The sequence below is a fragment of the Lampetra fluviatilis genome, chromosome 62, assembly GCF_964198595.1.
Source record: "Lampetra fluviatilis chromosome 62, kcLamFluv1.1, whole genome shotgun sequence".
Taxonomy (NCBI): Eukaryota; Metazoa; Chordata; class Hyperoartia; order Petromyzontiformes; family Petromyzontidae; genus Lampetra; species Lampetra fluviatilis.
Genome location: NC_136336.1, coordinates 4,266,621 through 4,281,080, shown reverse-complemented (window position 1 = coordinate 4,281,080; position 14,460 = coordinate 4,266,621). Strand labels below are relative to the sequence as shown.

Below are 14,460 nucleotides of genomic sequence, written 5' to 3'. Positions count from 1 at the left end.
GTTCCCTACCTGTACCCGTACCCTACCCGAAATGAGTGACAAACGGTTACTCACCAGTGACTCACGGCCTACCCGTACCCGTACCCGGCCGCACCAGGGTCGCAAACGGCTACCCGTACCCGGCCGGGAACGGGTAGCCAGGTATCGGGTAGGGTACGGGTATCAGGTACCCGGTTGCGACCTCTGCTCCACATTAAACAGGGCAACTTCACTAAAACATTTTTTTTTTCGGGCAGGGCCGAGTTAACGTAACGACGCGCCGATAGCGTCGTTTCAACGCCGCTTCCTGATTTCCGGACGCGGAAATCGGAGTTGCGCGTGCAACACCCCACTTTTTCTCTTTCCCAATTCACACGACGCGTCGATAGAGCAAACGCTCCGCTGTCCGGCACTCTACCATCCAAGAACGCTCTATTCGCCGGCATCTCTTATAGACGGCAACACAAATCTTCCTTGAAGCATCCGGACAAAACGTATCCGGCACCTTTCCGTGCACTCATCGTAGACCTGTTGTTGTTTACGGGAGCTTCAGGACGCTGCCGAGTGTTGGCACTAGCCGAAGACTGTACGTACAGTTCTGCACTACCGTATACTGTACTCAAAACAGCCCCTCTGATTCTCTACAATCAATTTAGGATGCTCTACAACTGACTGGTGAGTACCTCTATAAAGGATTATTTAATTTATTTTCTTTCTACGTGACTTTACCAAAAGAACCGAAAAGTAATTCCTGCAGTCACAAAAGCTCCAAATCAAGTTTACTCTATAAAGGAGTTTATTATTTGCTATATCATAAATCTACGCTTAGGTTTCTTTCCGTAAGTATGATGCTCAGAAAACCAGCATATTCAATTAACCTCATGGATAACTGATAACAGAGCTTTTGCTCATAATCCAGGTTTTGTGGGTTAGATTGCGTAAATAAATGTGTCGTTAAACTTGCCACCACCCGACACGGCCAATTAGTAAGGTTTGTCACATAAACAGAAAATGCCAATTCGTTACCAGTACAGCACACCGGTGTGTTGGAGAGCAAAGCCACATTTACAATCTGAGTACGACGTTTCGCCAGTAATTACAACTAGCTTCATCAGGCGACCTTTTTAATTGGCTGTGTCGGGTGGTGGCGGGTTTAACGACACATTTAGATATTTACGCGATATAACCCACAAAAACCTGTATTATGGATTCGATTGCTCGTGAAAGGCTACGTGTTAGAGCTTTTACTGTTATCAATTCCAGGGAGCACCGCAGCCACCGGAGGTGCTACAATCACCACGACGATGACTGGATTCGCGACCCCAAAGACGGGCGGCACACGGCGACATTGACTCCCGATCGTTTACAGAGCACGAGCGGGTGGCGAAGCGACTCCCGTAGTAGGATTGCAGCGTCACCTTCGGGGCCCGTTACACCGGCTGCTCCAAGCCAAAGCTGCCGCTTGGCTGCAGGGTTGGGGTCTCGTGGAGAGACGTGGAAGTGAGGGGGGGGGCAGCTCATTGTGCGAAAGCGACTGCCAAGTGACCGCTCAAAGGACCGGCGAGGGGTCCTGGCATCAACTGCCCGAACAAACCAAAGACGTATATCTAAAAATCAGCCGCCGCCGCCGCCACCCAAATAACAGCATTTTCATTCAGTAAAAGAAAAATCAGTGAAGCCACAGCCGTCCCTGATAAGGTTAGTCAAGAGCTCCAGTGTAAAACATTATATAGCTACTGTATATCCAGTGGCTTCTTGCCAGGTTTTAAATGTGGGGGGGGGGGGCGGTGAGAATGGCGCAATGGATGTAATTCAATCCACGATACTGCGTCCGTGGTTCCTGTATCTCTCTCCTAGCGTGCCGGCCTCACCCCGGGGTTTTGTGGCCGCTTCATCGCCGAGCTGCGTCGCCACCGCCGCCGCCGCAGATCAATCTGTCCAGCGAGCAGAAGCGGAATTCCACTGTGCGTCTCCGCGTAGAAATAAACCCTTTCGAACTAAATAATAATCATCATATTAATCCCTCAGGACTATTGGATTTTTCAGAACAACATCATCGAGCGGTATTTGCTTAAGCGAGCAAACTCTGGACTGGGTTCGACCTTCGGGGGACGTGTCAGCAGAGTCAAGCTCGTTAAAGAAATGCTGTTGGACTACTCAGGCATTATTGGCTTGAGCACCCCCTATAAACTAAACTATTTTTAAACCAAACTATTTTTATGCCACCAGGTAACGCCCACTGAGCCTATGCAGCTCTTTTTCAGAAGCGACCTGGCGATCACCAACGATAGCTCAACCAAGCGGCTTAAATTCCGATTTAAAGCTTTCGTGACTGCAGGGATTCATCTTCTTGGTTCTTTCGGTAAAGTCACGTAGAAGGGAAATAATAAAATAATAAAAATAAAACAAAATTAAAATAATTCTCACGACGTTTCGGCCACAACGCAAGCAGCCGTCCTCAGGTGAAGAACAGGTCTGTCGGAAAGACAGCGTCTGAATGAACACCACCAGGCTTGGCAGCGTATATTTAAGCTGGGTTGGAGGGGGAAGAGCGCCTTGACAGAATAATTTGCATATCACTCGGAATTTAGCATATTTATGGGCAATGCAGAATTATTTTGTCAAGGCGCTCTTCCCCCTCCAACCCAGCTTAAATATACGCTGCCAAGCCTGGTGGTTTTCATTCAAGCGGCTTACTCACGTGGAAATGTTACCGTCGGAGACAGGGGGGCCAAGCAGGTGAACACCACGACCACCGAACACCCTGGCACGGCAACACCACAAGGCCCTCCTAGCCCCACTGAAGCGTGACCGCACCACGATCGGTGCACACCAACCCACCCGCGGGCCACGGTCAAACGACTGTCGGTGGGAGTCAGCGTTAAAGTTGAACCGCCGTGAAGGTGAGCGGACGGGGAAAGCTTTGCGCGCGCAAATAAAAACGCAGCTCCGGCGTTTATGAGAACGTAAGAGGATTCTTGGAGAGGGGGGGGGGGGGCAGAAAAATGAACTCTAGGCGTTTTTTATACTCGTCAAGGAGCATCAGCCATTCTCTTTGGTTTTTTCGGTAAAGTCACGTTGGGGAAACATTTATTAATTAATCAAATCACGACGTTTCGGAGGCAACACAAGCTTCCGTCCACCTGAAGACGGAAGCTTGCGTTGCCTCTGAAACGTCGTGATTTAATTTATTTGTTTTCTTTTTTAACCTACGTGACTTTACCGAAAAAAACAAAGAGTATGGATCCTTGCAGTCACGAAAACTTCAAACTCCGGTCATCCCCTCGCAGCAGCAGCGGCTTCTTGGCTGGCCATCGAAAAAAGACGGTCACCGTATCACGCGGCGCTTTCACACGCGCTTCTGCGGCCGTCTGGAACGCTCTCTTCCTTCCGATACTAGGAAGCCACTGGGAGCTGTGCACTTTTAAATCATCTACAGTGAAAACTAATCTCTTCATCACTTCTTTTTGCATTTAGTTTGTTGGCCTGCCCCCGCACCTCCAATTAGCGCGGTTGGCTACGTACGGTGCGAAAGAAGATCAACAAACATACATACGTGTGTGTGTGCATGTGCGTGCATTGTACAACTTTGGCTGTGCGCGCATTCCTCGAAGTGTTGCAACGCCGCCGTCCGAACGTCTATATAAAGAACCTCCGCGTATGCAAAGCGCTGCGCTGAGCGATTTTTTTTCGCTTCTGACAGACTTCCTGGTGCAGATTTATATTTAGCCGCAGTGCTTTTCTCGGCTGAAAAAAAACCTCTTCCTCAAAGAAAATTAAACGTTTTCGCAGAAGCGTAACGATAAACGAGTGCGAGCACAAAAACAAGTAATGACACTCGTGCGGCGGGGGGAAGGGGGGGGTGAAGTGAGGAATTTGAATGTCGGGAGGAGAAATCTGAAGCACACTCACGAGAGGGCCTGAAACGCGATTTGTCCACGGGTTGGTGCCGGGTAATTTGCAACACGATGTACGTGCATGTTGAACTTATATCGCACCATACGTAGCCGACTCTACTAATTGGAGGTGTGGGGGGGGGGAAGGACAAGAAACTAAAGTCAAAAAGTAGTTCTATAATGTAATGCGTTTTTAATCTAGATTTAAAAGTGCATGGCCCCAGTGGCTTACTAATATCGTAAGAAGAGCGTTCCAGACGGCCGCAGAAGCTCATCTGAAATCACGCGATGCCGTGACCGTCTTTGTTCGATGGCCAGCCAAAAGCCGCTGCGAGGATGTCGGAGTTCGTGTCATGGTTTATCCTCCTTGTCGAGAATCTGTATCACGGTGCAGTCACGGTGGCTAGGAGATGTTAACGACCTCGCCTGGTATACAGGAAGTCGTGGGTTCGATCGCCACTCTAGACACCTTGAAAATTAAAAGTTTGCATGTCTCTCTCCCCGTGGTCATGTGCATTTTCTTCCGGGTCCTCCAGTTTCTCCTCTCTACATTTAGAATCGACATCACGCGTTTAAAGCATTTGGCTGCTATAAATGTCCACGTGATGATAAGCCACTTCGTTGAGCTATCACTTGTGATAGCCGTGCCGCTTCTGAAAAACAGCAACACGGCTCAGTGGGCCTTACACCTGGTGAAATAAAAATAGTTTGCGTTTTATAGCTTTAATTTTAGTCCGTCCACATGTCAAGGTCTCTTCTTTGCGAGCGATATCTTACATGCCCGGCGCAAACCCAAAAAGCAAATAGCCGCTGCTATCTGCTAGATACGCACCCGGGCCAAGCGCGACAACTTCGCGTTGTGGGAAAGAGAACCCAGAGGCCACGCACGGTCACGCCGCCGCCGCCGCCGCCGCCGCCACCACCACCACCACCGGAGCACTACTCCATAAGTGGCCATCGCCGACTCTGACACCGCAGTCAAGATCGTGGGGCATCGACGTCGCTCAAGCGCCGTAACGGCGGCGTAGCCCCGCAGATAATGTCGGCGTCTGTGATGCTCATCCGCAAGGATCGGAAGTCGTGAGAGAGAGCACATTCAATGAGCACGGTTGGCTACGTATGGTGCGAAAGAAGTTCACCAAACGTACACACAACGCACCTCCGACTACGTACGGTGCGAAAGAAGTTGAACCTACCTACGTACACTGGACCTCCGATTAGCATTGTTGGTCACGTACGGTGTGAAACAAGTTCACCAAACGTACACACACCGCTCCTCCGATTAGCACGGCTGGCTACGTACGGTGCGAAAGAAGTTCAGCACACACAGACACGCATGCACACTAGGGGCATATCAACAAGATAACGACTGTTTGACTTTTGGGCCGAGTCCGCCTTTACCGAGGTTACAGTCCAGTGGTGTTGCTGCTCGCCACTCTACGTCGGCTTTGAAAATACCCGGGGCCCAAACGCTACCCTCGTAAACATTACTGCCATGATGCGCGCACGGCAAAGTGTTTAAAGTGTCTTTGTTCGCAAAAGGAAAGGTCTCGAAACTCTACGCGTTCAGGACGGGCCGCCCCCCGCCCCCGCCCCCAGCTGCAATGGAATTGTTTGGACGCATGGCATGGACGCTATAGTAGAGCGGAATGCCCAGGGAGAATGGCCACGCGTCACAGCAGAGAACGTTTTAAATTGCCTGTGAGAAACCTGCCTTCCGCACTGCCTCCCCGACCCTGACGCCTGTTGTATATTTGTAGTTTGCGGTGTCTCTCTCTCATCATCATCATCACCACCACGGTGGCTAGATGTTAACTACCTCGCCTGGTATGCAGGAGATCGTGGGTTCGATCCCGACCCTGACGCCTGCTGTATATTTGAAGTCTGCGTCTCTCTCTCTCATCATCATCATCACGGTGGCAAGGAGATGTTAACTACCTCGCCTGGTATGCAGGAGGACGTGGGTTCGATCCCCACCCTGACGCCTGCTGTATATTTGGAGTTTGCGGTGTCTCTCTCCCCGCGGTCGCGTGGACATTTCTCAGAGTCCTTCGAGTTCTCCCTCAACATGTAGAATCAACATCATGCGTTTAGAGTATTTGGCCGGTGCTATAAACATCCACGTTGGGCAATGATTTGTGTTGGCCAGGTCACTTCTGAAAAAGAACTATAACAGCTTAGTGGGGCCTTTGTCACGTTCCCCGCCCCACCCCCTCAAACACGCATGGGGCGGTCGAGGTGGTGCAGCGATCGTCTCCGTGGCAACGCGGACCGTCCATCGCATCGCGGATCAGATCGCTCGACAGACCTCGCGCGCGCTCACACGGCGCAGCAGAACGCAGAAGAATATTTACAAGTAAGCAAGCGCGCGCGCGCACGCACGCTTTGGAAATGCACACTTCCCGTGAAACTTACAGTGCCGATTTCAGTAACGGAAACGTGATGCAAGAAATTGTTAGTCGGGGGGGGCGAGGATAGTGGTCCAAACTGGAGATTCAATTCTATATCCAAGTGCCGCCGCTCATAACAATAACGATGATATCGATAGCGATTCACAGCCGTGGATGAAGGCTTCCCCATGCCGTGTCAGTAATGGGGATTGTTTGACCATACTTCACCGCACCGATTGGTGCGGGTTGGTAAAGGAGGGGCGGGTGGCGAGGGGGTGGGGGCGTAGACCCAGAACTGATTCAGATACCACTCACGGATTTCACCCGACGTATATGCCTCACCTGATCGACGGGACCTCCGATCAGTGACGTTGGCTACGTACGGTGCAAAAGAAGTTTAACGCACGTACATACACCGCCCCCTCCGATTGGCACGGTTGGCTACGTACGGTGCGAAAAAAGTACAACATACATACACCGCACCTCAGTTCAGCACGGTTGGATACGTACGGGGCAAAAGAAGTTAAACGTACGTGCACACTTGTGTTCGGTTTGGCCTTTTCGAAACAAATGTAAACGCCACGGACTAATGCACTTCGATAATATGTGAACCACGGAACGATTCTTCGCGTGCGTGTATGTTGAACTTCTTTCGCGCAAAGTGCTTTGTGGGGGGACAAAAAAACTAGAAAGAGGTGAACACAAGCCCGACGGTCAAGGCGACGCACGGACGGGCGTAGAAGACGCGAAACCCTGCGAGCGATCAACCAACGATGAGCGGCCAATGGAGCGTGCTGGTCAAACACATTGAGACTAGGCTCTAAAGAAAGCTGTCTCTGGTGTGGACCAATCAGCTTCGAAGGCAACGCATCATATACTACCAGAGCATGTTTTTTGTTTGCATGTTCACCACGAGCACATGTGGTTAATGCACACATGATTCCTTGCAAAAGGTTTGAGTTTGGTGTGCTAAAATCTTAACACACCTGCTTTATTGCCCCAAAGGTTAAAACCTATTCTTATATCACGACGGTGCTGGAACCACAAGTCCGCGCGTGCGTGCGTGCGTGCACATGAACGACCGCCGACTCCGCGAGCCACGGGGGCAAGGCAGGAGCAGCGGTGAATTATTATAATAACTCTCAGAACTCTCAGCTCTCCGTGGAAATACCCAAGATCCCAAAATGTAAGGCTGCTTATCAATCATTCTCAGCGTGCCTCGGGGGGGTGGGGGGGGGCGAGCGGGGCGGGGGGGAAACATTGTCCCTAGCTGGACCCGTGTGGGTGCATGTTGGTTAAACAGCCGTCGAGACGACACCGCCACGGGCACAGTCTGAAACGACCGCTCTGGGTGCGGGAGCCGGTGGTGGTGCCGATCTCCCTGTGTTGTTGCGCGTGCATGTGTCTCTGTGTGTGTGTCTCAGTGTGTCTGTGTCTCTGTGTGTGTGTGTGTCTCTGTGTGTGTGTGTGTCTCTGTGTGCATGTGGCTCTGTGTGTGTGCGAGTCTCTCCGTGTGTGTATCTCAGTGTGTGTGTCTCAGTGTGTGTGTCTCAGTGTGTGTGTGGGGAGCGGTAGTGCAGCGGTTAGCGCACTGCGCATTGGACCCGGCGACCCGGGTTCGATTCCCGCTCACTGCCAACACCGGTGACGATTGATCTGAACCGGTCATGGGCCCCCTCCTCTAGGTCGACTCATCCTCAAAATGAGTACCTGGTGCGGCGTGTAGTAACCATGACCACCCAACCCCCCTGCCGGCCTTCATAGGTGCTACTCGCTAACAGCACTTGCCCCATCAGCATGTTACAGGCTATCCAGGAGGGGTGGGGAATCTTTGTCTTTGTTTTGTACACGCGCGTGCATCTGTGTGTGTGTACAAGTGTGTGTGTGTGTGTACACGTGGTGCATCGGCCAGTCATCTCATTCAGCCAACCCATGGGCACCTGGGTCTGCCCCGTGACCTCCTCCTGCCAGCGGGCGTTCGACACTTCCACGTAGCCTTAAAAGTGCACCTAGCCTGGCACGCAAGCGCCGTGGTGACGTCCCCGCCACTCGGTGGCGAATGTCGAGCCGTCGTGGTGGTGGTTGTTGTTGTTCTTCTTCTTGGTTCTTTCGGTAAAGTCACGTAGAAGGGAAGTAATAAAATAATAAAAATAAAACATAATAAAACAATTCTCACGACGTTTCGGCCACAACGCAAGCAGCCGTCCGCCTTCGCCTGAGTACGGCTGCTTGCGTTGTGGCCGAAACGTCGTGAGAATTGTTTTATTATGTTTTATTTTTATTATTTTATTACTTCCTTTCTACGTGACTTTACCGAAAGAACCAAGAAGATGAATCCCTGCAGTCACGAAAGCTTTAAATCGAAAGTTGTTGTTGTTGTTGTGTGCGTGCACGTGCGTTGCATGTCTCGCTGGCGCCTCACCTGTGGACGCGAGGACGCCGGGCCTGCGCGGAGACACGAGGTCCAGCGGCTGCTCCCGTCCCGACGCTCCGTCTGGAGGGAAATGCGATTCGGACTCGTAAATCGTCTGCAGCATCATGGAGCCTGGCCCCAGCAGAGACAACATCGGTGGGGTCACGGTGGGGGGGTGGGGGGCCCGTCTTCGTCGGCAACGCTCTCAAGTCCTCCTCCTCCTCCTCCCTCCCTCCTGCCCCAGCTCCTTCGCTCAGCCCGAGCCTTTAATGCTGCACGTGTTCCCCTTTGCGTCTTGAAGAGCGGTCCAGCAACACGCACGCACCGTCACCACCACCACCACCCGTCAACGTCCACGAAAAAATAAACAACAAACTAAAATAAACAACAACAAAAAAAGGGTTGAAACGATTTCCTCGTCCGGGTCAGCAGGCGAGCGAAGAAGTAGAAGTCGTAGAACCACAACGCAGAATGATAGAAAAACTCTCCCAAGAAGACGGAAAATCACGCGGCAGTGGCGGAGGAGGAGGATCGTTTTGGTCTCGGACCACGTGAATCTCCAGGCTAAATCAGGTTGGTGGTGGTGGTCAGGTGATTGCTCGCGAGCCGGTGACGGCAAACAAACGAAGTCAACGTGGAGGAGACCACCGCTGCGCTACACGAGTCTTCTTCCTCCTCCTCGCGACAGCGGCTCTCCCACTCTCTCTGCGGTGCCGCCGCGAAGAGACGGTGTGGGGGGGGGTGGGTGCCGCGACACCACCTGAGCATCCGACACCTATGATTATGACGATGATAGTAATAATAAACTCCGATTGTTGACGTTGTCGCCGTTATTCTCCTCCTCGTCGTCGTCGTCGCTGTCATTTAGTTGTCATTTCAAAGAGGCCTCCCCCATGACCGCGAAGAAAAATCCAGGGCCAGCCGCGCGCGCGTTACAACATGCCCAGCGCTCTTGTCGTAACGCAGCAGCAGCAACAACGAAACTTTGCCCGCCTTGCTTCAAGGATGACGACGACGACGACTTTACGAACGTCGCCCGAGATCGATAGAGAGAGGGAAAACCACCACCAGCACCACCATCACCACCCTCCCCACTCAGTTTTGTCTCTCGGTGTCGGGGCTAATCGCCGGACGAGCGCGCGCGCGCGTCTTCGCTCTGAACGAGGTGGACAGCGCAGCGCGGACGAGACGGAGGAGAGAGAGAGACAGGAGAGAGACACGGCAGAGAGAGAGACGCAGGAGAGAGACGCGCAGGCAAAGTGCGAGGGCAGAGGGGGTACAAGTCATCCGTGTAAGTAAAAAAAAACCCAACGCTCTCGCAGAGAGAGAGAGGCAGCCGCCGTGCCTGCGTGTTGTGCACTGTATACCACCACCACCAGCGCGTCCGGACTGAAATAGCACAAGGGGGGGGTGGGTGGGAGTGGCAGATAAAATTAGCTCTCTCCTCGGCGTGGCGGTCACACACACACACGCGCTTACACACACACGCGCAGTGTGGGAGTTGGTGGGGCGAGCATACGTCCCCCCAAACCCGCCACCCCCTATTGCACACACACACACGCTCATACACACACACACGCTCACACACGCACACACAAACACAAAGATCAGTATAGAAAGAGCAGACTGTTGGGGCAAGTGCTGTTAGCGTGCAGCTAATGAAGGACGGAACGGTACACGGGGGGGTGGGGGTTGGGTGGCCAGCACCACGCCCGGCCGCCTTTGTCTCCCTAATAGTGATGTTTACACACTGCACCAGGTACTCATTTTAGGCTGAGTCGACCTGGGGAGGGGGGGGGCAGGACCGGTTCAGATAATCGTCACTGGTGTTGGCCGTGAACGGGAATCGAACAGAGGCCGATCTTGAAACCGCTGGTACCAGTCATCGGCAAGTCCACTCAGCTCCACGTCCTCCTGTACCACATCACTCCATCTCTTCTCTAGCCCGTGCCGCGCCCGTTTAGCCCCCTCGATCCGGCCGAACAAAAGCTGTTTAGGCATGCGGTGGCTGGGCATGCGGGCGAAATGACCCAGCCAACGCAGCCTTCCCTGCCGGAGGAGCTCACCGATGGGACTGTGTTTAAATCTTTCAAGGATTTGTGAGCTCCTCACACAATCCAGCCTCACACACACTCACACTCTCACACACAGACACACACTCTCACGCACACACACTCTCTCACACAGACACACACTCTCTCACACAGACACACACACTCTCTCACACAGGCACACACTCTCACGCACACTCTCACACACAGACACACACACTCTCTCACACAGACACACACACTCACACACAGACACACACACTCACACACACACTCTCACACAGACACACACTCTCACGCACACACTCACTCTCACACACACTCTCACACACAGACACACACACTCACACACTATCTCACACAGACACACACACTCACACACTCTCTCACACAGACACACACTCTCACACAGACACACACTCTCACACAGACACACACTCTCACGCACACACTCTCACACAGACACACACTCTCACGCACAGACACACACTCTCACGCACACTCACACACACTCTGACACACAGACACACACACTCACACACACTCTGGGCACGGCAATGCATGCACCGGCGAGGCAACGAGAGCTGCCGACAGTGCCGAGCGAAGGTTCTCGGTCGTTAACTCATTTCAGCGCGGTGCGGCGATTGCTGTATTTGTTGTGCGTGTGTGCGCGCGCGCTTTATGGCTTTGTTGCCACCAAATCCCATGGCCATATAACAACAACATTGCTGCATTTTTACGAGACGCACAAGGCTCAAGAACAAAAGTATATCTATATATAAAACAACGTTCTAAAAAGTTGTTAACAAAATGCACCACGCGCCGCCCCCGCCACCCCCCCGGGTTTGTTGTTCCAAACATTAAAAGCCATAAAAACTCTGGTGAGGTTCCAATTCGTCAAACAGGTATTTGAAGATATTCACCGCAAATATCTGCAGGGCTGATTTGTACGAATAAAACAATATGTAGTATAGATTTTAACACAACGTCAAATCTGACTTTCGCAGGTGGTCACGGACACGCTCCGGGTAGGCGTCATATGCGGAGCGTGTCAGTGACCACCACATATCGACATCACGGTGGCCAGGAGATGTTAACTACCTCGCCTTGTATACAGGAGGTCGTGGGTTCGATCCCGACCCTGGCGCCTGCTGCTGTATATTTGGAGTTTGCGTCTCTCTCTCTCTCATCATCATCATCACGGTGGCGAGGAGATGTTAACTCCCTCAACTTGTATACAAGAGGTTGTGGGTTCGATCCCGACCCTGGCGCCTGCTGTATATTTGGAGTTTGCGTGTCTCTCTCTCATCATCATCACGGTGGCGAGGAGATGTTAACTCCCTCGCCTTGTATACAGGAGGTCGTGGGTTCGATCCCGACCATGGCGCATGCTGCTGTATATTTGGAGTTTGCGTGTCTCTCTCTCTCTCATCATCATCACGGTGGCGAGGAGATGTTAACTCCCTCGCCTTGTATACAGGAGGTCGTGGGTTCGATCCCGACCCTAGCGCCTGCTGTATATTTGCAGTTTGAATGTTCTCCCCGTGGTCGTGTGGATTCCTCTCCGGGTCATCCGGTTTTCCCCTCCACATTTGGAATCAACAGCACGAGTTTGGAGCGAGCGGTACGCGGCGTATCGATCGATACGCAGAGTCTCGGGCTGCGTGCCGCCATTTCGGGCCGTGCGCCGACATCGTATTCTAGCGAGGGCCCAAGCGCCAACCCCATCTCGGGTCGACGAGATGGGGGGCGGCACGAGCGAGGCCGGGGGCCGCCACGGGCCTGTGCACGCGTGGCCGCGGTGGCGGTAACTCCTACTGCTCCCAGCCTGCGGCGATCCGCCAACCTCAGCCCTGGCAGAGACCGGCACGAGAGGTGTGCGCGCGACACACCCCGGCGCGCTGCGATATGCCGCGTGCCCCTCTCAAACGGTAACGAATTCTCAAAAAACTTTTTTTAAATTTCAACCAAAAAAATTTAATTTTCGCGCACAGTACACGTGCCGCAAACTCAAAAACCCCGCCCCCACTTTACGAGCAGCGTCGGGGGTGGGGCTTAGCGCCACTGCGGGTTTTCGAGGTTACTCGGTGGAAATTCTACATTTCTATGGCAGGAATGGGCATTTTTAATTGATGCATCAAACACAGGTTGACGTCCCCTGTGCGCGGCAGGTTCGGTGGATGCTGAACACCCTCCCCGCGACTTTCAAGGGGTTGGCGACGATGCCGATAAAGATGACGGCAACTCAACAGCTTGCTTAACCCTTTCCAAGTTTCCGACGACGTATATTGTGGGACGTCATTGGGAACGGAGTCGGAAGGAAAAAAAAATTACTTTACCGGTACGTCTTCTACCGAGGCTCCCACAAGGCCATGCGGTGGGTGGCAACAGTTTGGCGCCGGCTATCGGAGAGCGTATTGGTCGTGTCGCTACAGTTCTCCGTTGGTGAGCACCAACGTCTTTAAAAACAACGGCACTACTTACGCCTCTCGAAATAAAATTAACGATTCAGGGGTGAACAGGACACCCACCCTGCAACCTTAAGATGTCTTGGAAAGGGGTTAATGATGCCATTATTAGTACACTTGTTTGTCCAGGAAAACCTCACCGAGCCTCAAGACTCTTTTGAACGAGGATCCTGCCACGTTTATCGCAGGAGGAGGGGGGGGTGACGTCGCTGGGTGTAACTTCCAAATCGGGTGAATTTGTAGGTCGTTTTTCAGCACCAGGGATGCGTGGCCAACGCCAGTAACATTGTCTGACTCTTTTATAGTCGCGAAACGTTTTAGAGAGAGAGAAATTCTGCCTATTTTTAGATCGCACACCCGTTAGGCAAGTCCAGCAGCATATCAATAGGCCCGTGTAGCTTCGCAACACCTGCCCTGGTTAAATGCGGCACGTTTTCTCGGTATAAATGAAGCGCTGGCATTTTTTTTTATTTTTGCCACGGGACAGACGGCCTGGTGGCAGCTAAAATTACACGCGCTCAGTTTAGGTCGCGCGTCGGTATAAAAAAAACGTGCGTGGCTGCAATTACGAGAAGGAACATCGACAGCCGCGCCCGGGAGAGTTTCGTTGAACGGCTTCGATCGCGGGCACCGCCGTCACGAGCGGCGATGGACCCCACACGCTCGTCTTACTCCGCAACACTGATGAGCGATTGTTGGCTAAGTACGGTGCGAAAGAAGTTCAACGCACGTACGTACACCGCACCTTCGATTAGCACGGCTGGCTACGTACGGCGCGAAAGCAGTTCAACGCACGTACATCTAAGCATACAGAATGGCCCCCACGTCGGCCTCCGCAGAAAAGCCTCACCGAGTCTCAAGACTCTTTTTTCAAGAGGGCCCTGCCAAGTTTTTCGTAGGAGTGCTGGTGGGGGTGGAGGAGGGGCGATGTTGCTGCTGTGTAAGCCATTTGCGGTCTCATCTTTCACCAATGGGATGTTTGGCCGATAACAATTGCACCGTATGCTTTTTTTGTTGTTTTCACGCGACGGCTTGCTGGTTCTCAGATTGTAAATGTTGTGGATTTGCTCTCCAACACACAACCGGTGTGCTGTAGTCGCAACGAATTGGCCACGTTCTGTTTACGTGACAAATCTTTACTAATTGGCTGCATCGGGTGGTGGCGGGTTTAACGACACATTTATATCTAACCCAAAAAAAATATATTATGGCTTGCTTCTGTTAAGCGAGGCCATGAACGGGCGGTGGAAATCTGAAATCTCA

The 14,460-nt window shown here is 52.4% G+C and overlaps 1 protein-coding gene across 5 annotated transcripts in view; it reads right to left on the bottom strand.

Annotated features, from left to right (window-relative positions):
- LOC144951377 (histone deacetylase 4-like) overlaps positions 1 to 14,460 on the bottom strand; it is a 262,255-nt gene that overhangs the window by 81,245 nt on the left and 166,550 nt on the right. For 3 of the 5 annotated variants that reach the window (XM_078881609.1, XM_078881610.1, XM_078881611.1), the window contains one exon: positions 8,688 to 8,759. In XM_078881609.1, the coding sequence (XP_078737735.1) occupies positions 8,688 to 8,759 (72 nt within the window). Of the gene's footprint in view, positions 1 to 8,687; positions 8,848 to 14,460 lie in introns of those variants that run through there. The other 2 variants (XM_078881607.1, XM_078881608.1) reach the window with 1 other exon arrangement.